At 47.1% G+C, this 26,055-nt stretch overlaps 1 protein-coding gene across 1 annotated transcript; it reads left to right on the top strand.

The window, feature by feature from the left end:
• Positions 1–4,691: 4,691 nt before the first annotated feature.
• POP5 (POP5 ribonuclease P/MRP subunit) lies at positions 4,692–25,708 on the top strand. The gene is made up of 5 exons (XM_075341750.1): positions 4,692–4,740; positions 4,816–4,958; positions 9,475–9,624; positions 25,261–25,344; positions 25,474–25,708. The coding sequence occupies exons 1-5, from the start codon at positions 4,724–4,726 to the stop codon at positions 25,563–25,565; spliced, it is 486 nt and encodes a 161-aa protein (XP_075197865.1). The 5' UTR covers positions 4,692–4,723; the 3' UTR covers positions 25,566–25,708.
• Positions 25,709–26,055: the final 347 nt, after the last annotated feature.

Below are 26,055 nucleotides of genomic sequence, written 5' to 3'. Positions count from 1 at the left end.
GTAAGTCCGTGTGACGGCTCCGAACGATATTGTGCGCCACGGGCAGCGATTTGCCCGTGACGCACAAACGACGGGGGCAGGTACGCTCGCTAGCGATATCGCTGCGTGTGACGGGGCCTTTAGAGGAAGATGAAGGTTGAATGAATCAGCCTTCATCTTCAGGGAAAGATGCAGGCTCAGCGTGTGAGCCATATCAAAGGCAGGGAAACAACAAATGATGGGCATAGCACATAATACGCTATTAAGAGGTTAAAGCTCCAATCAAGCATTTTGTTTTGGCATTATCATCCTTTTTTTGAGCCGCTTTAATCTGAGTGGCCGAAAATCAAGTTACGTCACAAGCCAGAATGAGGCCAAAACGAGACATTCATAGACTTGTATTGGTATGTGACCTCCCACTTGCTCCATGAAACACTGGAGCTGCCAGCAGGTCACAAATTGCTGAGAGACCGCCTCGAACAATGCTGGAAACAGATGAAGATGGTGGCAGTTGATTGTAACATGGGCTGTGGGAGTTAAATCTAAGGGTACCTTCACACTTTAGCGATGCAGCAGCGATCCGACCAGCGATCTGACCTGGTCAGGATCGCTGCTGCATCGCTACATGGTCGCTGGTGAGCTGTCAAACAGGCAGATCTCACCAGCGACCAGTGACCAGCCCCCAGCCAGCAGCGACGTGCAAGCGACGCTGCGCTTGCACGGAGCCGGCGTCTGGAAGCTGCGGACACTGGTAACTAAGGTAAACATCGGGTATGGTTACCCGATGTTTACCTTAGTTACCAGCTCACACCGCTTAACTTAGCGTGTGCAGGGAGCAGGAGCCGGCACTGGCAGCGTGAGAGCTGCGGAGGCTGGTAACGAAGGTAAATATCGGGTAACCACCTTGGTTACCCGATGTTTACCTTGGTTACAGCTTACCGCAGGCTGTCAGACGCCGGCTCCTGCTCCCTGCACATTCAGGATTGTTGCTCTCTCGCTGTCACACACAGCGATGTGTGCTTATCAGCAGGAGAGCAACAATAAAAAAACGAACCAGGGCTGTGTGTAACGAGCAGCGATCTCACAGCAGGGGCCAGATCACTGCTCAGTGTCACACACAGCGAGATCGCTAATGAGGTCACAAAAAACGTGACTCAGCAGCGATCTCAGTAGCGATCTCGCTGTGTGTGAAGTACCCCTAAAGCCCCACTGCAGCACTGAAATAAAAAAAAAACAAACATTCGAGTGGTGCTTTAACAATACTGTACATTCAAAGGGAGACAAAGGCCATTATATTCATCCAACAGAGTTAATTAGATGTCTAAATAAAATGTAAACACTGCCTAAACCACTCTAGAAATTCCTGAGTCACATATATGTTCTAGCTCTGGTTTTCACAACTAGGACACGTACCCATTATATGTCCTTTTCGCACCATTCACACTGCAGTTTTTGTCTCTTTTTCATATGTCATTCACTAAATAAAGCTGCTTTGTTTTTGATACTTCTTGTATTTTGCCTTGACTAAAAATTTGTAGGGCTGCAGCCTGTAGCCATATGCTTTATCTGTGCTGGGTATCATAATATTACACCTGTGAAAAGACTCCATAAATAGGTAACCAGACCAGGAATCACAAAAATGTATATGGGGAGTAGGTGACAACAGGTAGGTATATGAGATATACAGAACCTATAGGGCCCTAAAAAGTGTCCATGGAAGCCTGACCATACCTTGCAGTGGAGGCTGACACCCACAGATGACGCAAATGCCGCCCACACTCACTGTAGACTCACCCTTGGAAACCCTATAGGAATCCCTAAACCAGAACCTGCTGGTACCAAAAAAATGTACATACCAGTTTGACCATACAATGTTAATAAACAACACTCACAGAAAAAAAAAAATGTTTTTCTTTCAGCCTTTTCCTCAGGCCCCCAGACCTCTTTGTTGGGTCCAGCAGGAAAGTTACTCGCATTTCACATTGACCTGCATTGTACTCACTATTCGGCACAAATACGCGAGTATTACAAAGTACTCATTACGAGTGTAGCGATTACGAATATTTTGGTACTTGCTCATCTCTAATCTTTATAAGTACAATCTGTCAGTTCAAGTCCATCAGGAAGCTTAAGGCCGCTTTACACGCTGCGATATCGATACCGATATCGCTAGCGTGGGTACCCGCCCCCATCTGTTGTGCGACACGGCCAAATCGCTGCCCGTGCCGCACAACATCGCCCAGACCCGTCACACTACTTACCTGTCCGGTGACGTCGCTGTGACCGGCGAACTGCCTCCTTTCTAAGGGGGCGGTTCGTTCAGCGTCACAGCGAAGTCACAGCTGCGTCACTGAACCGCCGCCCAATAGAAGCAGAGGGGCGGAGATGAGCGTGACATAACATCCCGCCCACCCCCTTCCCTCCGCATAGCGGCCGGGAGGCAGGTAAGGAGACGTTCATCGTTCCTGCGGTGTCACACGGAGCGATGTGTGCTGCCGCAGGAACCAGGAACAACCTTGTTACTGCTGCAGTAACGATTTTTGAGAATGGACCCCCATGTCACCGATGAGCGATTTTGCACGTTTTTGCAACGATGCAAAATCGCTCATAGGTGTCACACGCAACGTCATCGCTAATGCGGCCGGATGTGCGTCACCAATTCCGTGACCCCAACGAGTTCGCATTAGCGATATCGTAGCGTGTAAAGCCCCCTTTACTTAAGATGCCACCTCTCCAGTGATATAAGTTGTGCCCCAAGTAGAAATTCACAATCAAGGAAAACCCCTTCTGGAGACAGGTGTGGATAGCCAGAGGTGGGACCAATATCTGTTAGTATTATACTCTTCACCTTTTACCGATGATGCTTTGGTCCCATCGCACCATCTTGTGACCGAAGCTTCTGACTGTCCGGAAGTCAGAAGTTACATCACAAGCTCTCAATGCAAGTCTATGAGAGCCAGAACAAGGCTCTCAGATTTGAAGTGAAGAGTAACCTCCGGTGTGCTCCATGAAACACTGGAGAAGCTGGCAGGTCACAAACTGCAGAAGACTGTCAGGTGCAACAGTGAAAGAAGATGAAGACGTTGGAGGGTGAGTATCAGATAGGGGTCAGCGAACTTAAGGCTGCTTTATACGCAGCGACATCGCTAGTGATGTCGCTGGTGAAAGCACCCGCCCCCGTCGGTTGTGCGTCACGGGCAAATCGCTGCCAATGGCGCACAACATCGCTAGGACTCGTCACACGGACTTACCTGCCTAACGACGTCGCTGTGGCCGGCGAACCGCCTCCTTTCTAAGGGGGCAGTTCGTGCAGTGTCACAGCGACGTCACACGGCAGCTGTCCAATAGAAGCAGAGGGGCGGAGAGTAGCCGAAATAAAGTGACGCCCACCTCGTTGCCGGAGGACGCAGGTACGGTGTTGTTCCTTGTTCCTGGGGTGTCAGACATAGCGATGTGTGCTGCCTCAGGAACGACGAACAACCTGCGTCCTGCAACAGCAATGATATATGGGAATAGAACGATATGTCAACAATCAACGATTAGGTGAGTAATTTTGATCGTTAGCGGTCATTCGTACGTTTCACACGCAACGATGTCGCTAACGAATCCGGATCTGCGTCACGAATTCCGTGACCCCCAACAACATCTCGTTAGCAATGTCGTTGCGTGTAAAGCCCCCTTCAAATTTAAAGCACCACTCCAGATGTAAAATTAAAAAAAGAAAACGCTTCAGTGGTGCTTTAACCCCTTCATACGTCGTTTTCCTGCCTTTGATGTAGGCTCGCACGCCAAGCCCGCATCTTTCCCTGCAGATGAGGCTGAATTTTTAAGGTGGGGCAGTACTAACAGATGTACCTGGAATGTTGTATAACTGATGTATTCAGACGCTGAGGGGCCATTGATTATTACGGTGTGAGTCCGAGTTCTGCTATGTAATAGATGTTAAAGCCGAAGAAAAAGTGAGTCATGCAGGACTTTTGTTCTAAAAATGGATACATAATGGAAGCCAGAGGGACCCCAGGAGAATGAATGGCCCCCTCTACATCGGCTATGCAGCAGATCAATATTAGTAATTCATTTTATTTTACCTTTTCCTAAACAGGAAGACACATGCGGATCCATAAATGTGGTGACACTCATGAGGGCTTGGTTTAATCAAGGAGGTCCCTGTCCTCTCTATGACCATCACTGGCCGCACACGGACCTGGACCTACTGTAGCCATTGTGCAGGTGCACGTGGCCAATTTTTCTCACACTTTGATGCTGTGTGTGAATAAATATCAGCTTGCACACGTTGCCTTCCATACATTGTCCCGGCACGGTACAGCACGCCCTGCTATGTGGATAAACACACATAGCCAGTTATGTACAGAATATCAGGTGGGGACTGGCCCGATTTTCAATATGGCTGCCTGAACCTGGACTTGGAGAGAACAAACCACAAATGAGTATTTACAATGGGAAACTGCAGCTTTTACAAAGTTTCCTAATATTTAATTTCCTATGTGGTACATACACAAACAATATGGTTTTATCTTGTCTATTTCTAAAAATACAATAAGAAGCCATTAGCCTCTCCTGTAATAAGTAGTAACGTGCCAGGAAACAACAAAGGGAAGGAATGACTTACTTATGCCACAAGCAACATGGCCGCTGTGGTACCGACACTACTTCCGGAAGTGACGCAATCATTAGTTTAACTTTATGAGTACCATGTTGTTCGGCGCGTGTAATTGACGTCATCATGCGGTTCAAGTCTAGGTAAGCACAAGTTATGGGCGCGATAGCGAAGGTGGTAAGTTCTATATCGCGACATTAATACGGTGTTCCCTTCAGATACTTCCTGTGTGAACTGGTGTTGGAGGATGCTCGCTGGAGACAGAGTATCTCGGAGGCGACGGTGTGGTACAATGTTAAAGAGACGGTGGCGAGGCTGCACGGGGACTTCGGGGCTGCTGCCTGCTCAGTTGGCATGTCAGGTAACATGGGGGATGGGAAGGCTACACTGCATCTGTGATGTCGCAGGTCGGGTACCACGTGGTGTTCCTGTTGACAATAACGCATTGTATGAACAGTGCATAGAAAAATGATTAAATGTGTGTGTGTGTGTGTGTCTGCCTGCCTGCGTGTGCGCCCAGCTCTGCCACAACTGGTTCTCACCAAGCCACTGTACCCAGCTGGGATCACTCATCACAAGTAGATGGGCACAGAGTCCCTAACCTGCAATTCAATCCATTGGCATCTCAATGTGCAGCAGCTTGTGAGAGTAGTATGTGCTCAAGGTATTACATCCCTATGGTGCCTTAGATACAAATCAATGGACCACCCCAACCCCTAAGACCACCTTTTAATGCTATCTTACATGTTTGTCTCAGAGGCTTTACAGTCTGATGTGGGATGGGAGAACTGCACTAAAACATCATATCGAATCTGCCAGATGAAAACCTCCTTTCTCCTCCAAACTGTATACGTTGGTATCTGGAACTTTTAAATGTAAATCCTTAAAAGATCTATATACATATAATAATATATATATATCCGGAGATGGACTTGAGAACAAAAATTGTTTAAAGACATCAATCTCAAGGCTACAAGTCCTCACAGTTCTCTTCTCCTCTTTCTGTTCTCCATGTTTAGTGTGGTGTACACACACTCTATGCAAAGATTGAGTAAGGCTAAGTTCACACATCAGTTTTTTCCAATCAGGCACAATCCGGTTTGTGCCTGATGCAACGGATCCGTCTCAGATTGCACAAAAACTGATGCGACGGATCCGGTAAAAAACGGATCCGATCCGTTTTTTTTTTTTTAATATATATATATATATGCGCTGAGACAGGGAGAGACTCCATCGTCACCGCACACGCAGGCACTACCCCGCACGCATCGTCACCGCACACGCAGGCACTACCCCGCACGCATCGTCACCGCACACGCAGGCACTACCCCGCACGCATCGTCACCGCACACGTAGGCACTACCGCACACGCAGGCACTACCCCGCACGCATCGTCACCGCACACGTAGGCACTACCGCACACGCAGGCACTACCCCGCACGCATCGTCACCGCACACGCAGGCACTACCCCGCACGCATCGTCACCGCACACGCAGGCACTACCCCGCACGCATCGTCACCGCACACGCAGGCACTACCCTGCACGCATCGTCACCGCACACACCCCGGCATTCTCGGTGACATTCCCACTGACAGCGCGATTCAGTTCAGTTGCTGCGTAGAGCTGATAAGAGAGCGGCGGTATTCTGCTGCCGCTCCTGTCAGCTTCATGTAGCAGAGCTGAAATGGTCGTGGGACCTCTGTGGATTACGTCGGACCTGGAGAGGTATTTGGGGATTTTAATAAAATGGTGAAAGAGGGTGTTTTCTTTGTCTTTTATTCCAAATAAAGTATTTTTTTGGGTGTATGTGTTTACTTTCACTTACAAGTTAATCATTGGGGGTGTCTCATAGACGCCTGCCATGATTAACCCCTTATTACCCCGATTGCCACCGCACCAGGGCAATTCGGGATGAGCCGGGTAGAGTCCCGGGACTGTCGCATCTAATGGATGCGGCAATTCCTGGCGGCTGCTGGCTGATATTGTTAGGGTGGTGGGCTCCCCATAACATTGAGCTCCCCATCCTGAGAATACCAGCCTTCAGCCGTGTGGCTTTATCTTGGCTGGTATCAAAATTAGGGGTAACGCACGCCGTTTTTTTTTATTATTATTATTATTTTACTGCACAATATAGACCCGCCCACTGGCGGCTGTGATTGGTTGCAGTGAGACAGCTGTCAGCGTGAGAGCGTGTCTGCAACCAATCATAGGCACCGGTGGGGGTGGGGAAAGCAGTGAATACGAGATTGAATAATGGGCGGCCGGCATTTTCAAATCGGGAGAAGCCTCCAGCAGTGTGACAGCCGTGCAGCGCCACGCCGGTGAGTGGGTGAGATTGATTTTCTGACAAGCAGTGAAATTATCACTTCTGGGCTTGCTCAGAAGTAAAAACCGTATACGGTACGTGCTTCCGGCGTTTGAAGCATGCCACCGTATCCGGATCGCATAGACTTTCATTATGCACCATGCCGCACCCGGCGCTATGCAGTTTTTTGCCGCTGGCAAAAAACGTTCCTCTCTGCGTCCTGTGCGACCGCCGGAGTGACGAAAAAAGGGATGCGTTTTTCCTGCAAAGCGCCGGATTGTGCCGCACTGCAAAAACCTGATGTGTGAACATACCCTAAACCATTTCCATTTTTTATGGTTTGAAGTAGTGATTTTTATATTGCCCACACCTGTTACTTGCCACAGGTGAGTTTGAACAAGCGTCACATGCTTGAGAAAAAGTTGTTTACCCACAATATTGAAAAGGTGCCACCGTCTTCATCCTGACCCTAACCCTTCTCTTCAACCTATCACTAACAACTGGTGTATTCCCTTTATGTGTTAAACATCACACCCATCCTCAAAAAGCCCTCCCTTGACCCTTCCTCTGTGTCAACGATCGCCCCATATCACTTCTCCCCTATGCCTCAAAACTACTGGAACAGCATGTCCATCTTGAACTGTCCTCCCACCTCTTTCTGCTCCCTCTTTGACCGGTTACAATCTGGCTTCTGACCACATTATTCCACTGAAACTGCCCTAACCAAAGTTACTAATGACATATTAACTGCAAAAGCCAAGCGACACTACTCTGTCCTCCTCTTAGACCTATCCTCTGCCTTTGACACAGTAGACCATTCCCTTCTACTACAAATTCTCTTGTCTCTGGGCATCACAGACTTGGCGCTATCTTAGATCTCCTCATACTTAACCAACCGAACTTTCAGCGTCTCCCACTCTCACACCACTTCCTAATCTCGCCCCCTATCTGTCGGTGTCCCCCAAGGTTCAGTTCTTGGACCACTGCTGTTCTCAATCTACACCTTCGGCCTGGGACAGTTCATACAGTCCCATGGCTTTCAGTATCATCTCTACGCTGATGATACGCAGATCTACCTTTCTGGACCTGACATCACCTCCCTGCTAACCAGAATCCCACAATTTCTGTCTGCTATTTCATCCCTTTTCTCTGCTCGATTCCTAAAACTGAACATGGACAAAACAGAATTCATTGTCTTTTCTCCTCCTCCTCACTCAACCCCTCTCCCCCACCTGACATATCCATCAATGTCAATGGCTGCTTACTTTCCCCTGTCCCATGTGCTCGCTGCCTGGTAGTAACTCTAGACTCTGATCTCTCTTTCAAGCCACACATCCAAGCCCTCTTCACCTCCTGCCACCTCCAACTCAAAAATATTTCCTGGATTCGTACATTCCTTTCCCAAGAAGTTGCAAAAACCCTAGTACATGCCCTTATCTCCCGCCTGGATTATTGCAGCCTCCTACTCTGTGGCCTCCCTTCTAACAGTCTCGTACCCCTACAATCTATTCTAAACTATGCTGCCCGGCTAATGCATCTGTCCCCTCGCTACTCCCCGACCTCTCCTCTCTGCCAATCCCTTCACTGGCTTCCCATTGCTCAACGACTCCAGTTCAAAACACTAACCATGACCTACAAAGCCATCCACAACCTGTCTCCTCCCTACATCTGTGACCTAATCTCCCGGTACTTACCTGCACGTAACCTTCGATCCTCATAAGATCTCCTTCTCTACTCCCCTCTCATCTCCTCTTCCCACCATCGTATCCAAGATTTCTCCTGTGCCTCCCCCATACTCTGGAATGCTCTGCCACAACATAGACTGTCGCCTACCATGACAAGCTTCATAAGGAACCTAAAGACCCACCTCTTCCGACAAGCCTACAACCTGCCATAACCGTCAGTCTGATATAGTGCCACACAACAAGCTCTATCCTAACCTACTGTATCCTCACCTATCCCTTGTAGACTGTGAGCCCTCGCGGGCAGGCACCTCTATCCTCCTGTACCAGTTTGTGCCTTGTATTGTTTGATTATTGTTCTTGTCCTTATTATGTATACCCCTTTTAGATGTAAAGCGCCATGGAATAGATGGCGCTATAATAATAACAATTTGGGGACTTTTGTGTGAAATGTACAATTTGCCTTTGTTTTGTTCCAATACACACAGGAAATAAACATGTAATTGCAATAATTTTCTATGAGAAATACTTCATTTTCTGGAACAATTTCAAGGTTTCCAGGGTGACAACACTTTTCAGCCATTTTTCAGCCACTTTTCAGTTTGTCATAATTAGCTAAATTGTAGCCACATTTTGATTTTAATAATGGCTTACTGAAAGATACCAACAGGCTGCTTTCCTGGTGGACTGTAAAGTGTAGGTATCAAGATAGGTAAAGACTTGGAAAATGTATAAAAATACAACCTAGCAGATGTAAGTGTTATTACATCCAGACTATTTGTTTTGGGAAGTAGTGCTATGGAATAGACTTGTACTGTTTTACTTGAAATAATATCTTCATGTTTGGGTAGAGAGTTTCCTAAGGCCGTCTGTGTATTTCTTTAACAGTGAAATATCTCAATGCTTACACGGGCATCATATTGCTTCGATGTCGTAAGGCTTTCCACCAGCTTCTGTGGTCATCTCTTCCATTTATCACAAAGCTTGAGAACAGAGGTCAGCGCTATCCATGCTTCATCAACACACTACATGTTGGCGGTGAGTAACCTTGGCATTGATCTGAGACTATATAGGTGTGTGATGCTAGTCTCTAACTGTCGTGAGCCACTTTCCAGCCCATAACGGTCTTCTCTTCATAGTTAGATCCTCAGACCAGTTTCTTCAATGGTAATAAATTAACAAAAAAAAATGTTGCTTGGATGGATAAAGGTAATGTCCATTACTCGGACAGTCCTTTTTCAAAGTCTATATTTCCCTGTGTAAAATAAATACTGCCTGTACTGGCCTCTGGTGTTGGTGTTGGATCTCTTGGGACATTGTTATGCCAGTCAGCGGCCTCCTCACTCTATATTACTTTGGACGTAGCTGACATCTGGATGAAGTCAGAGCTGCAGCAGGGCTCCCTTCTTCCAACTCTGTTTCATCTGAAGGCTGCAGGTCTCATGTGACATAACACTGGTCAAAGCACCAAAGGGGAGTAACTGCTGTATTATTATACTTGGAATAAATACACAGTGTGCAGAATTATTAGGCAAGTTGTATTTTAGAGGATTTTTTTTTTCTTCGGCGCTCCATTGGGAGACCCAGACGATTGACGATTGGGTGTATAGCTACTGCCTCCGGAGGCCACACAAAGTATTACACTAAAAAGTGTAAGGCCCCTCCCCTTCTGCATATACACCCCCCGTGGATCACGGGCTGCTTCAGTTTTATGCTTTGTGCGAAGGAGGTCAGACATCCACGCATAGCTCCACTGTTTTTAGTCAGCAGCAGCTGCTGACTATGTCGGATGGAAGAAAAGAGGGCCCATACTAGGGCCCCCAGCATGCTCCCTTCTCACCCCACTTTTGTCGGGTGTTTGTTAAGGTTGAGGTACCCATTGCGGGTACGGAGGCTGGAGCCCACATGCTGTTTTCCTTCCCCATCCCCCCTCGGGGCTCTGGGTGAAGTGGGATCTTACCGGTCTCCAGGCACTGAGACCGGGCTCCATCCACAGACCCGGAGATCCTGCTGGATATGGAGCTGGGTATCGTCAGGGCAGGGCCCTGCTACATTAAGGTACTCTGTGTCCCCGTACACATTGCGCACACACACACCAGCATTGCTGTGAGTGCTAGTGCGCCGGGGACAACAGCGCGGAGCGCTTGTGCTATTATTCACTGCAGCTTAGCTGAGTGAATTTATGTGTTAGAAACTGCCGCGCCGGCCGCTGCGGGGTGTTTTACACTGTGGCGCGGCTGGGACTTGTGGTGCGCCGGGGACTTCCGCGCTGGCCGTGCACATAGGACGGCCGCGCTTATTACTCGAGTCCCCGGCTTTGCGGCCTAGTTTTCGCTTCGTTCCCGCCCCCAGCCCTGCCAGTCAGGGGAGGGGCGGGACGCTGTACAGACAGTCAGCGCCGAGAGCTGGAGTCTGCTTTGCATTCTCCAGCCCCCTTCACTGGACACAGTGGGACGCCAGTTTCCCGCTCTTGTCTGGGGCACGCCCACGGCCCGCCCCTCTTCACTAGACGCCGGCAGCCATTCCTGCACGCAGTCTGGGCTGGAGAAGGGAGACAAGCTCTGGGCAACCAGTCACAGGATTCGGGCGACCACACACCCGCCTTTGGGCGGGCGGTAAGCAGCACCTGAAGGGCTGACCCCACTAATGCCATTTGTACTTTATGCCTAGATGGCTAGACTACAGCAGCAAAAAGCAAGGGTGCTAAGGCACAGGCTTTCTAGGCTGCTTGTATTGCATGTGCTGAAGTGTTCATTTGTACTTTATGCTGGTATGCTATACACTACACTGCACTGTACGGTCGCTATTCCTGGCTATATACTCCTAGATGGCTGGACAACAGCAGCAAAAAAGCAAGGGTGCTAAGGCACAGGCTTTCTAGGCTGCTTGTATTGCATGTGCTGAAGTGTTCATTTGTACTTTATGCTTGTATGCTATACACTGCACTGTACGGTCGCTATTCTGGGCTATATACTCCTAGATGGCTGGACAACAGCAGCAAAAAAGCAAGGGTGCTAAGGCACAGGCTTTCTATGCTGCTAGTACTGCATGTGCTGAAGTGTTCATTTGTACTTTCTGCTTGTATGCTATACATTGCACTGTACGGTCGCTATTCTTGGCTATATGCTTCTAGATGGCTAGACAACAGCAGCAAAAAAGAAAGGGTGCCAAGGCACAGGCTTTCTATGCTGCTTGTACTGCACGTGATACTGTTCCACACGGCAGGTTCCACTGTCCCCATTGTGTGCAATGCTCCCCTGTAGCACTTGGTCAGCCGGGGTCTCTGCTAGAGGTGGCTAAAGGAACCACCTGTGAACCCTGTCCAGGGACAGGGACGGAGTTGCAGTTTCGGCTGATAGGTCTGTGACTGTGACTAACATCTTAGAGACTTTGCAGTCCAGACGGACCATGGGCAATGTTGATACGCCCTCATTTGGAAAATCAGTGCTCCGGGGGGGTCCCATGCATCCCAGGGCGCAGGCTCTGACACGAACGACAGTCCCAGACAGTCTAAGCGAGCTCGCTGGGAGCGGCACTCGGCTTCATCACTAGTTAGGGTCCCAGCGGGATTCTCTGTATGATGAGGCAGACGTAGCTGATCAGGACTCTGATCCTGAGACCGCTCTCAATCCGGATACTCCGGATGGTGACGCCATAGTGAATGATCTTCTAGCGTCCATCAAGGGAATGTTGGATATTTCTCCCTCAGCTCCTCCGGTGGAGGAGTCAGCTTCACAGCAGGAGAAATCCCTTTTCAGTATCTCAAGCGTATATTGAGTACTTTTCTGGCCACTCTGACTTCAGAGAAGCAATCCGGAAACACCACACTTATCCAGATATCCTTTTTTTCTCCCTGACGTGGTCAAGCGCTGGACCCAGTGTCCAAAGGTGGATTCCCCTATCTCCAGGCTTGCGGCTAGATCCATAGTTGCAGTGGAAGATGGGACTTCACTTAAAGATGCCATTGACAGACAGATGGTCCTCTGGTTGAATTCTGTCTATGAAGCTATCGGCGTGTCGGTTGCTCCGGCATTCGCAGCCGTATGGGCATTCCAAGCTATTTCAGCTGGTCTTGCGCACGCGGACACTGTCACATGTACATCTGTGCCGCAGATGGCGTCCTTAACCTCGCAATGTCTGCATTGCGACTTACGCTATTAATGCTGTCCTGCACTCTACGAGCCGTACGTCAGTGGCGTCCGCCAACTCCGTGGTTTTACGCAGAGCCTTGTGGTTGAGGGAATGGAAAGCAGATTCTGCTTCCAAAAAAGTGCTTAACCAGTTTGCCGTTATCTGGTGACAGACTGTTTGGTGAGCGATTGGATGAAATCATTAAACAGTCCAAGGGTAAGGACTCTTCCTTACACCAGCCCAGATCAAACAACACCCAACAGAGGAAGGGACAGTCGAGGTTTCGGTCCTTCCCAGGCTCGGGCAGGTCCCAATTGTCCTCGTCCAAAAGGACTCAAAAAGCTCAGAGAGGCGCAGATTCCTGGCAGGCTCAATCACGCCCAAGGAAGGCAGCCGGAGGAACCGCTACCAAGGCGGTTTCCTCATGACGTTCAGCTCTCTCTCTCCGCATCCGCGGTCGGTGGCAGACTCTCCCGCTTTGGCGACATTTAGCTGCCACAGGTCAAAGACCGGTGGGTGAGAGACATTTTGTCTCACGTGTACAGGATAGAGTTCTGTTCTCGTCCTCCGACTAGATTTTCAGAACTTCCTCACCTCCCGACCGAGCCGATGCTCTTCTGCAGGTAGAAGGAGTGGTAATCCCTGTTCCTCCTCAGGAACAAGATACGGTTTTTACTCCAATCTGGTTGTGGTACCAAAAAACGACGGCTCTTCCGTTCCGTTTTGGACCTAAACCTGCTCAACAAGCACGTGAAAACCAGGCGGTTCCGGATGGAATCCCTCCGCTCCGTCATTGCCTCCATATCTCAAGGAGATTTCCTAGCGTCAATAGACATCAGGATGCTTATCTCCACGTGCCGATTGCTCCAGAGCACCGGTGTTGGCTACGATTCGTTATTGAAGACGAGCATCTTCAGTTCGTAGCCCTGCCCTTCGGTCTGGCGACAGCCCCACGGCTTTTCACAAGTTCATGGCAGCAGTGGGAGTAGTCCTGCACTCTCAGGGTCACTCTGTAATCCCTTACTTGGACGATCTACTTGTCAAGGCACCCTCTCAAGAGGCATGCCAACACAGCCTGAACGTGGTGCTGGAGACTCTCCAGAGTTTCGGGTGGATCATAAACTTTTCAAAGTTAAATCTGACACCGACCCAAGCGCTGACATATCTTGGCATGGAGCTTCACACTCTCTCAGCGATAGTGCAGCTCCCGCTGGCCATACAGCGTTCACTACAGACGGGGGTGCAGTCTCTCCTTCAAGGCCAGTCACACCCCTTAAGACGCCTCATGCAGAGGCAGTCCTTTTCGCGCAGTTTCATCTGCGTCCACTTCTATAGGACATTCTTCACCAATGGGATGGGAAGTCAACGTCCCTAGACAGGAACGTACCCCTTTCTCAGACGGGCAAGGACTCTCTTCAGATGAGTCCACCCTTCAGATCAATGTTCTGGAAATCTGGGCAGGGTATCTTGCCCTGCAAGCCTTCCAGCAGAGGCTGGAAGGCAAACAGATCCGAATTCAGTCGGACAACTTCGCAGCGGTGGCATACATCAACCACCAAGGCGGAACACGCAGTCGGCAAGCCTCCCAGGAAGTCCGGCGGATTCTGATGTGGGTAGAAGACAGAGCATACACCATTTCCGCAGTTCACATCCCGGGCGTAGAAAACTGGGAAGCAGACTTCCTCAGTCGCCAGGGCATGGACGCAGGGGAATGGTCTCCGAGAGCTCTGGCGGCAGGCGCCTTAGTTCAGGATTGGTTGCAGTTCCAGCTACCCTATGTGTTTCCCCCTCTGACACTGTTGCCCAGAGGGCTACGCAAGATCAGCTCCGATTGCCGCCGCGCCATCCTCGTCGCCCCAGACTGGCCGAGGAGGTCGTGGTACCTGCACATCTCACGGTCGGCCAACCGTGGGCACTACCAGACCGGCCAGACTTACTGTCCCAAGGGCCGTTTTTTCCATCTGAATTCTACAGCCCTGAACCTGACTGGTGGCCATTGAGTCCTGGATCCTAGCGTCTTCAGGATTATCTCAAGACGTCATTGTCACCATGAGACGGGCTAGGAAGCCGACGTCTGCCGAGATCCACCACAAGACGTGGAAGATATTCTTATCTTAGTGCTCTGCTCAGGGAGTGTCTCCCTGGACATTTGCATTGCCTACTTTTCCTTCCTTCCTGCAATCTGGTTTGGGAAAAGGTTTGTCGCTCGGCTCCCTTAACGGACGAGTCCCAGCGCTGTCTGTATTCTTTCAGAAGCGCATAGTACGACTTCCTCAGGTACGCACGTTCCTGCAGGGGGTTTGTCACATTGTCCCTCCGTACAAGAGGCCGTTAGACCCATGGGATCTGAACAGGGTACTAATTGCTCTCCAGGAGCCGCCCTTTGAGCCTCTGAGGGATGTTTCACTTTCTCGACTTTCACAGAAAGTGGCCTTTTTTGGTAGCGGTCACGTCTCTTCAGAGAGTGTCCGAGCTCGCAGCGCGGTCATCCAAAGCTCCCTTCTTGGTGTTTCACCAAGACAAGGTAGTGCTGCGCCTGATTCCGGGGTTTCTCCCTAAGGTGGTATCCCCCTTTTCATCTCAGTCAGGATATCTCCTTACCTTCCTTTTGTCCTCATCCAGTTCATCGATATGAATTGGATTTGTATTTGTTGGATCTGATGAGAGCGCTCAGAATCTACATTTCCCGCACGGCGCCCCTGCGCCGCTCGGATGCACCCGTTGTACTTGTCGCTGGTCAGCGCAAAGGGTCGCAGGCTTCCAAATCCACCCTGGCTCGATGGATCAAGGAACCAATTCTTGAAGCCTACCGTTCTGCTGGGCTTCCGGTTCCATCAGGGCTGAAGGCCCATTCTACCAGAGCCGTGGGTGCGTCCTGGACATTACGGCACCAGGCTACGGCTCAGCAGGTGTGCCAGGCGGCTACCTGGGCGAGTCTGCACACCTTCACCAAGCGTTATCAGGTGCATGCCTACGCTTAGGCGGATGCCAGCCTAAGTAGAAGAGTCCTGCAGGCGGCGGTTGCCTCCATGTAGGGAAGGGCTGTTTTTACAGTCCAAACTTGAGGTATTAATTTACCCACCCAGGGACTGCTTTTGGACGTCCCAATCGTCTGGGTCTCCCAATGGAGCGCCGAAGAAGAAGGGAATTTTGTTACTTACCGTAAATTCCTTTTCTTCTAGCTCCAATTGGGAGACCCAGCACCCGCCCCTGTTCCTTCGGGATTTTTTGGTTGTTCGGGTACACATGTTGTTCATGTTGAATGGTTTCAGTTCTCCGATGTAAATCCTTCGGATTGAATTGTTTAACCAGTTATTGGCTTTCCTCCTTCTTGCTTTTGCACTAAAACTGAAGCAGCCCGTGATCCACGGGGGGTGTATATGCAGAAGGGGAGGGGCCTTACACTTTTTAGTGTAATACTTTGTGTGGCCTCCGGAGGCAGTAGCTATACACCCAATCGTCAATCGTCTGGGTCTCCCAATTGGAGCTAGAAGAAAAGGAATTTACGGTAAGTAACAAAATTCCCTTCTTTTTCTTGATTAATCAACAACTATGTTCTCAATCAACCCAAAAGACTCATAAATATCAAAGCTTAATATTTTTTGAAGTTGGAGTGGTTTTTTTTTTAGATTTGGCTATCTTAGGAGGATATCTGTTTTTGCAGGTAACTATTACTGTGCAGAATTATTAGGCAACTTTAATAAAAACCAAATATATTCCCATCTCACTTGGGTCATTCCATGTCAAGTGGACCAATTTTTTAAAAATCGTCCCCACTCGACCTCCGATTTTGCTGAAAATTTATAAGGATGTACATGTATGTTTGAAAAGAGAGGTTCTGTAAATTTTTAGGGCCAGATCTCAAATACATTGGACACTGTTGACCTTTCACTGGAGGTCCCACCGAGCCTGCGGCTTCAGCTAAGAGGATTTTGCAAACTTTGGCACATAGCCATTAGAGTTCTATACTGGCTATGATGCTGAAATTTGGCATACTAGCTCAACTTTTGCTGCCAAACACGATAAAATTATTACCGGCTATGACAAAACAATATTTTGGCCACAATTTTGTTTCAAAGTAGCTTGTAAAACGTGTCGCATAAAATTTATGCCTAACTTTGCCCATATATAACTCAAGACCAAAAACCAATAGTAACTGGTGCTTTGCCCTGTACACCAAACATCTACATGACTTTGCATTGCTGCAATATCACGGTCAAAGCATATGTATTTGTGGAAATATTCACACCCACATATGATGACAAACTTTAAAAAAACGAATTTTACCTATTTTTAGGTCAAATTTCTCAAAAGGGTACCCCTAAAATATATTAATTCTGATATCATTAGAAAGAGCACATTTTTCTCTACAAGGATTATTGTTTTTTTTTTGGAGTCTCTCAGTTTAAGAAAAGAAAAATGCCACTGAACATGGTGTTGTTTATTAATATGCAATGAATGCTAACTGCACTATTCAAACCCTTGCGTTGGTCCATGGTGGTTATACCACAACCAATTCCCTAAGAATTGGTATTAAAATACTATTAAGAATTGTAATAATGCTGTCTTTCGAGAATTGGCAGCCCCATCGCCTAGGAGCCATGGCCGATAGCCGTGCAAGGCCAGCCGCGGGCGGTCTCTTTATCGCAGGTTCCGAAGCCTGAGGGTGGGTGTCTTTACCTAGGATCCCAAGCCTAATATTGGGTATCTTTTGTTGGTTCCCAAGCCATAATGTTCAGTCTAAGGGGTACTTTGCACGCTGCGACATCGCAAGCCGATGCTGCGATGCCGAGCGCGATAGTCCCTGACCCCGTCGCAGCTGCGATATCATTGTGATATCTGCCGTAGCGAATATTATCGCTACGGCAGCTTCACATGTACTCACCTGGCGTGCGACGTCGCTCTGGCCGGCAAACCGCCTCCTTGTTAAGGGGACGGGTCGTGCAGCGTCACAGCGACGGCAAGCGCGCAATAGGAGCGGAGGGGCGGAGATGTAAACATCCCGCCCACCTCCTTCCTTCCGCATAGCCGGCGTGAGCCGCGGTGAGGCAGGTAAGGTGATGTTCCTCGCTCCTGCAGCTTCACACACAGTGATGTGTGCTGCCGCAGGAACAAGGAACAACATCGGACCGTCGCGTCAGCGTAATTATGGAATTCGCCGACGCTACACCGATGATACGATTACGACGCTTTTGCGCTCGTTAATCGTATCATCTAGGATTTACACACTACGATATCGCCTGCGATGCCGGATGTGCGTCACTTTCAATTTGACCCCACCGACATCGCACCTGCGATGTCGTAGTGTGCAAAGTACCCCTAAGTGGCCTGGAATTGTTGCTGAATTTGCAACATAATCGGTTCAGAGAAGCTGTATTGTCGGCCCATTGCTGGTGCTTGAATTATTGCAATGATTGACTGCTTGGGAATCCAGCATGTATCATTTCTCACAGGCCAGTGAAAGAAGCTAGCTGGTCCATGAGGATGCATAAAATTTATTAATGCATCATGGTCGTCGACTGAAATTTCAGAAATATTTCCAATCCACCAGTTTCTATCGTAAATGCAGGAAATGTATTGCCCTGGCTGGAGGTTTGCAATTGGCACAAAAGGCATTTCTGATCTGACAGATCCATCTACATGGGCAATGAAAGATGAAGGGTCATTTGACACCCTTGAAATGTGAATCTTTTGGTCATCAACTGGCACAAACTGGTGATTTTCTCTTGTTCCAGCAATTGTATATCCATCTTTGTACCTATCCTCTTGAACTACCCGTATTTCGTCAATTTTTTCTTTTGGAACAAAAAAAACTTGATTCCATGCGGTTTCTCATTGCAAAAGTTGAATAAATCCACCGGGGTCAGTATTTGGTTTTCAGTTGGGCGTTGAAGACTGGCACGAGCTGCCAACCTCTTTGCTGTCCCTCCAATCCCATCACAGGGTGACTTTCCATGACTGGTACCAAAAAAATTCCATTCAGTGCTGATATTAAAATCGGCATTGTGGTGGCACAAGTTGAGAAAAGTTTTGAAATTTTTGTACTGGGCTGCAGATCCATCGCTGAAGCAACAATTCCAGACCACTTACTTAGACTGAACATTATGGCTTGGCAACCAACAAAAGATACCCAATATTAGGCTTGGGATCCTAGGCAAAGACACCCACCCTCAGGCTTTGGAACCTGCGATACCACAGGTATCCATGGCTCCTAGGCGATGGGGCTGCCAATTCTCGAAAGACAGCATTATTACAATTCTTATTAGGATTAGAAGACCAATTCTTAGGGAATTGGTTGTGGTATAACCACCATGGACCAACGCAAGGGTTTGAATAGTGCAGTTACCATTCATTGCGTATTAATAAATAACACCATGTTCAGTGTCATTTTTCTTTTCTTAAACTGAGAGACTCCAAAAAAAACAATGATCCTTGTGGAGAAAAATGTGCTCTTTCTAATGATATCAGAATTAATATATTTTAGGGGTACCCTTTTTGAGAAATTTGACCTAAAAATAGGTAAAATTTGTTTTTTTTTTTTTAAAGTTTGTCATGATATGTGGGTGTGAATATTTCCACAAATACATATGCTTTGACCGTGATATTGCAGCAATGCAAAGTCATGTAGATGTTTGGTGTAGAGGGCAAAGCACCAGTTACTATTGGTTTCTGGTCTTGAGTTATATATGGGCAAAGTTAGGGATACATTTTATGCGAGGCGTTTTACAAGCTACTTTGACACAAAATTGTGGCCGAAATTTTGTTTTATCATAGCCGGTAATAATTTTATCGTGTTTAGCAGCAAAAGTTGAGCTAGTATGCCAAATTTCAGCATCATAGCCAGTATAGAACTCTAATGGCTATGTGCCAAAGTTTGCAAAATCCTCTTGGCTGAAGCCGCAGGCTTGGTGGGACCTCCAGTGAAAGGTCAACAGTGCCCAATGTATTTGAGATCTGGCCCTAAAAATTTACAGAACCTCTTTTCAAACATACATGTTCATCCTTATAAATGTTCAGCAAAATCTGAGAAGGTCGAGTGGGGACCACTGGTCCACTTGACATGGAATGACCCACTTGTTTATTTTCACCAGGTAAACCAATGTAACTGCACAAAATTTAGAAATAAACATTTCTGACATGCAAAAACAAAACCCAAAAAAATTAGTGACCAATATAGCCACCTTTTTCTTTATGATGACACTAAACAGCCTACCATCCATAGATTCTGTCAGTTGCTTGCTCTGTTTACGATCAACATTACGTGCAGCAGTCACCACAGCCTCCCAGACACTGTTCCGAAAGGTGTACTGTTTTCCCTCCCTGTAGATCTCACATTTTATGAGGGACCACAGGTTCTTTAAGGGGTTCAGATCAGGTGAACAAGGGGGCCATGTTATTATTTTTTCATCTTTTAGACCTTTACTGGACAGCCACACTGTGGAGTAGTTGGATGCATGTGATGGAGCGTTGTCCTGCATGAAAATCATGTTTTTCTTGAACGATACAGATTTCTTCCTGTACCACTGCTTGAAGAAGTGGTCTTCCAGAAACTGGCAGTAGGTCTGGGAGTTGAGCTGCACTCCATACTCAACCTTAAAAGGTCCCACAAGTTCATCTTTGATGATACCAGCCCATACCAGTACCCCACCTCCACCTTGCTGGCGGCTGAGACGGAGTGGAGCTCTCTGCCCTTTACTGATCCAGCCTCTGGGCCAATCCATCTGGCCCATCAAGAGTCACTCTCATTTCATCAGTCCATAAAACCTTTGAAAAATCAGTCTTAGAATATTTCTTGGCTCAGTCTTGACGTTTTATCCTATGTTTCTTGTTCAAAGGTGGTCGTTTTTCAGCCTTCCTTACCTTGGCCATGTCCCTGGGTATGGCACACCTTGTGCTTTTTGATACTCCAGTAACGTTGCAGCTCTGAAATATGGCCAAACTGGTGGCAAATGGTATCTTGGCAGCTTCACGCTTGTTTTTCCTCAATTCATGGGCAGTTATTTTGCGCCTTATTTGCCCAACACGTTTCTTGCGACCCTGTTGGCTATTTGCCATGAAACGCTTGATTGTTCGGTGATCACGCTTCAAAGGTTTGGCAGTTTCAAGACTGCTGCTTCCCTCTGCAAGACGTCTCATAATTTTGGACTTTTCAGAGCCCGTCAAATCTCTCTTCTGACCCATTTTGCCAAAGGAAAGGAAGTTGCCTAGTAATTGAGCACACCTTTATATAGGGTGTTTGATGTCATTACACCACACCCCTCCTCGTTAGAGATGTTCATCACCTGATTTACTTAATTGGTAGTTGGCTCTCAAGCCTATACAGCTTGGAGTAGGACAACATGTAGAAAAAGTATCGTGATCAAAATACTTATTTGACTAATAATTCTGCACACAGTGTATAGCAATCTAGTAGTGGACAACCTCTTCAACCTTTTTGGCGCAAACAAGGTGGAAATGCAGCAAAGTTCATATTTGGAGTAAACATGCTATGCTATTTGGAGAACTTGACATAAAAAGGTGTGCAGTGTAGTTACTCTTGTTTCAGCAGCTACCAATTTTTATAATGAAAACTAATACTGGGGAATTGTCTCCAGATTTCACAATACAAACGTCCCACATTATTACATAAAATGGCATTGTGGTCTATAAATCTAGTGATAGAGAATGTATAACTGATGGAGAAAGGTTCAATTGGAAGAACTTGTCTTATGAATCTATGTAACTATCTTAGACCTGATTAGGTTGGTGCATAGACTGGAATATTGTTAGTACAAATGTCTTTCATAATTATTTTAACCTTTAAAAAGAAAAGTCAGGTGTATTATTACATATTCGACCTCTGTTCTTTGCAGAGAAAAGCTCGGTTGTAATTCAGCTTTGGGGCTCGCTTAGATGAGCGTACAACACGGATGGGTGCTATTTGATGCTTTGTTGGATAATACTCGGCCCAATGTTATTCTGTGGAGCAGGGCCCACCAGTGCTACTTGTTGAGATTATCTGTGTGTATCGGATGGCGCACAACCATTTAAGTCTCTAGGTGCATGCATAATCTGCCCGATGCCCTTGCATGAGTGAATCTGTGGCTGTGTGAACAAGCCTTTTCACTCAGTTGCTTTCTCAGTCTTCCTTATGCTCCAAGGCCACTTCCAGCTCAGAAGACTGCAATGTGATGACCTCAACTTTAAAGCCGCCATGTGCTGCGCACACTATCAACACAGCTCATTCATGCAGGTTAGATACAAGCCTCCTCCACCTAAATGGACATGATGACAGGAGTTTCACTGAAGCATAGCCGGGTATTGTACATATAGGCAGGGCCACCATGACTATTAGGCCTAGGACACACTGCATGAAAATCGGAGCGAGTGGAATGCGATAAAACATCGCATTCCACTCATACCAATATTAGCCTATGTGCCAGCACCCATGAGCGATTATTTTCTCAGCCCTAATCGGACCGAGAAAACAATCGCAGCATGCTGCGACTGTAATGCGATCCTGGTTTCTCTCGCACCCATTCAAGTCTATGGGGCGAGAGAAAAATCGTACTGCACTCGCATTACACCGGTGTACCGCGCGCGCAGAGCGAGAATGGCAACAGCTGGCTACGGAGGAGAGGGGGAGATAAATCCCGCCCTCCTCTCCTCAGCACCGGCTCTCCCCTCCTCAGCGCCAGCCTGCGCCCCGCAGCTGAGGTCCTGCGAGCATCGCAGTAGTGCCCCGTGTGGCCTCGGCCTTAAGGTTAACAGCCGTGACACAGGGCCAGACACACTACAAGTCAAATGATAACTGTAAGCTCATTCAGCAGAAAGTCTTTTATTTTTGGGCTGCAAATGTTAGTGCATGAAATCCTTCTGCTGTAAAAATTTTCAAAAATAATAGTTTGGCTGTGCGTGACTGATATGGTTTGTCTGTGCCACTTTTTAGTATTTCTTCTTCTGTTGATCGTGAGGTTTACATATTTCAAGCGGTTATCCTATAACCAACCTTTATCCTCAATCCATGTAGAATGATGTTTGAGAAGCCATCCTTTTCTGAGAGGTACATAGTGTACTGCGTGCGTGGAATTGTAGTACACCTGTCTGAACATTAGGCTGGGGCCACACGGGGACTACTGCGATCCACTTGCATGACACTCGGCTCACACTGGCAGTACAGCAGAGCCGAGTGTCAAGCGTGTGTCCTTGCAACTGAGGTCCGTTCGTGTGAGCAGACCTCAGCTGCGGGGGGCGGGCCGGCACTCAGCAGGGGAGGGAGGGATTTCTCTGCCTCTCTCCTGCGTAGCCGGCTATTGCCATTCTCGCACTGCACTAGCGGTACACCGGTGTACTGCGAGTGCAGTGCGATTTTTCTCTCGCCCCATTCACTTGAATGGGTGCGAGAGAAAGAGTCTCGGATTACAATCGCAGCATGCTGCGATTGTTTTCTTGGTCCGATTAGGGCTGAGAAAATAATCGCTCATGTGTGCTGACACACAGGCTAGAATTGGTCCGAGGGGAATGCGATGTTTTATCGCACTCCACTCGCACTGTTTTTCTCGCCGTGTGGCTTAGGCCTTACTCCTATATACTGAATGGAACAATGGTTGCATAGCCTCACTATCACTCTAGTCGCCATGGGACTTTGGAACCATTGTTTTAATCATCAGTTGTGGGTCCAGCAAGCATACATTTATTTTGTAGATGGGGAATGTACGTTGATTATGGACTAAACCATTTGAGTAGAGATGAGTGGATCACTTTTTGCACAACCTCGGTCCATGATCCAGGTCAGTGCTTTCTGTCCCTGGACAAGAGCTGTGTAAATTTCTTTACCCTCCAGGCTCTGCTTATGATCAGCTTGGCTAGCGAGATGTTGCCGGTATGCTGCACAGATCACGTCACACTATGCCGGGAAATCAAACGCCACACCAAGGACGCTTCAGAAATATCTACAGCCCCTCTCTGCAGCCAAAGGGCACAGACATGACACAAAGTGATCTGCTGAGCTCTACCTTTCTAAGACCACTATTTGTGTGATGTGTGCTGGCCTGGTGGGGATTGTGTGGCAATCTGGCTCTGACAATCACGTGGTGATCACGTAATAACAATCTCTCCTCAGTCTTCAGGAATTGCAGGACAAACATCGCGAAATAGCATCACTGCGGGAGATTACACTAATTGTTTTTATTTTTTATGAAATTAAGAGTTTCTCCAGCAATGGATAGCTCTTAAATATTAATCTTCATTATATAATTATTCTGGTTTCAGCGATTTAAAGATTACACACTCTGAATTCTCCTTTATGCTCCATAATCCAAATGTCAAAAGTGCTGAACGTGTGTCACTAATGACATTTATCACCTATCTGGTAAAAGCGAGGATAAGCGAAAAATCTCATTAGTGGTCCTGCAGATATTGGCACGTGTATTCTAGATTTCAGTTTCTGTAAATTATGCAGTTTTGCTTGTATAAAAAATACTTCAAACTGCTAAAAGGAATATTTTTTACAGTGCTGCAAATAGTGTCCATCCTAGTTTGGTGTAATTACTTTGAAAATCCACGTCAGAATGGCTGCATTTTTAACATGGATTTGCATTGCTGTAGGTAGGTTTTACCTCCTGACTTGGGCTAGTTTCACACTTTCGTTTTTTCCTTCAGTCGCAGTCCTCCGTTTTGGAAAACAGCGGAATCCGTTAACGGATTCCGCTGCTTCTCATAGACTTGTATGGACGACGGATTGCGACTGATGGACCTGCGTTGCTTCCGCTGGCTGACGCTGCGTTGCTTCCGCCGCACAGAAGGAACGCAGCATGTAACGGTTTTTCGTGCGTTAAAATGACACAGCGGCGGATTCCATCGGCGTCCGTTGTTTTTATAATGGACGCCTATGGTGGCGGATTCCGTTAGAATTCGTCATTTGACGGATTCTGTTAACGCAACAGTCTTTACACAACTGCGTATGCCCAGATGTGTAAAGTCAAGGAAAAAAAACTAACTGATTGCGTTCTTTTGTACGATCTGTTGCATCCGTTGTGCCATTATATGCAACGCATCCATTGCATCCATCACACAATGCAATGCAACGGAAGCCGTTCAACGCAAGTGTGAAACTAGCCTTAATAGTTGTGAATTTGAGTCCACATAAAATGCGTGCAAGATTATACATTTACTCTGACAAGGTAAGTCCACTAGCCTCATCAGGTCTCAGATTTGTCACTTAATCTTAGCAGTTACTTATGGTGGATAACAAATCTTTAGAATGGTCCATTCTACAATAAATATAAACAGGTTATGCCAGAAGTCTATCATTGGATGAATGTGTAGTACATAGAAAGGGAGACTAAAGTAATTTATTGGAAAGGACCACAACTCCTATAGAATACATGAGCAATGGTTACACAAACTTGCTTCCACTACATTCACACAGGAGACAAAGACGTTCATTCTCGTGCATTTGGAAAGATTTGATTGCAGCAGTTATACATTTATTTCTTGTCCTGGTGCTAAGAAATATGTTTATGGTATAGAATAGCCCTTTACGTTTGCTGTATTCTGTTACAGGCACAATTCGTACATGTCAGAAATTCCTCATCCAGTACAACAGGACACAACTAAAGCTGTTGCTAAAGAACTGTACAAATCTAGGTAAGTGCCATCTTTAGGGTTTCATATGCAGCAAAGACTGAAAATCAGACGTTTCTGCAGCATATCTATTGTCAGTGCAAGGTGGTTTCCGTCATTATTCACACAACCTAACTGTACTTTTATTTCTAGAGGAGAGAAGAGCCATCCAGAAGTCAATAGAGAGTTGTTCCTTACAAAATGTGCAGGAAGCAGACTTCTCCGTTGATGAAGATGGAGATTAGGCGCCAGCATGTTTTGGACACTTCATACCTACAAAATTACTGTTCTCAAAATTAAAGAATTCATATATGTAATCTATTGTTACCATATTTTTTTATTCCAATATTCTTATTTAAAATTGTATATTAAAAAATTAAAATTCTCAGTGGTGTGATGTTCTTATGTAATATGTTCAAAGATGAAATGAAAGCGCACCTTGCATAAACCCTACTAACCCCCCTTCCCAATATTTATCATATTTTGCAGGTACGTCTTGCAATGGATGTACCAGTATGTAGTGGTGATTATGTAGGCACGAAAGCTATACCTGCACAATCACAACCAGGAGCTCAACTTTATCCAAAGAAGAGATCGGCAGCACTCTGCGGTGTATGTAGGCTTTAATTTCTCTGACGCCTCATTGGGGGACACAGGACCATGGGTGTTATGCTGCCTATCCATAGGAGGACACTAAGTAGATGCAAAGATGTCAGCTCCTCCCCTGCAGTATAC

The sequence above is a fragment of the Anomaloglossus baeobatrachus genome, chromosome 1 (genome assembly GCF_048569485.1).
Source record: "Anomaloglossus baeobatrachus isolate aAnoBae1 chromosome 1, aAnoBae1.hap1, whole genome shotgun sequence".
Classification (NCBI taxonomy): Eukaryota; Metazoa; Chordata; class Amphibia; order Anura; family Aromobatidae; genus Anomaloglossus; species Anomaloglossus baeobatrachus.
Note: the sequence above shows the minus strand (reverse complement) of the source record. Positions and strands in the feature narration are given on the sequence as shown.

Bases quoted from the DNA above. Each gene is read 5' to 3' on its own strand.
- POP5 (XM_075341750.1), top strand. The intron at 4,959-9,474 runs GTAACATGGGGG...TTTCTTTAACAG, and splicing joins CTGCTCAGTTGGCATGTCAG to TGAAATATCTCAATGCTTAC. The intron at 25,345-25,473 runs GTAAGTGCCATC...TTTTATTTCTAG, and splicing joins AAAGAACTGTACAAATCTAG to AGGAGAGAAGAGCCATCCAG.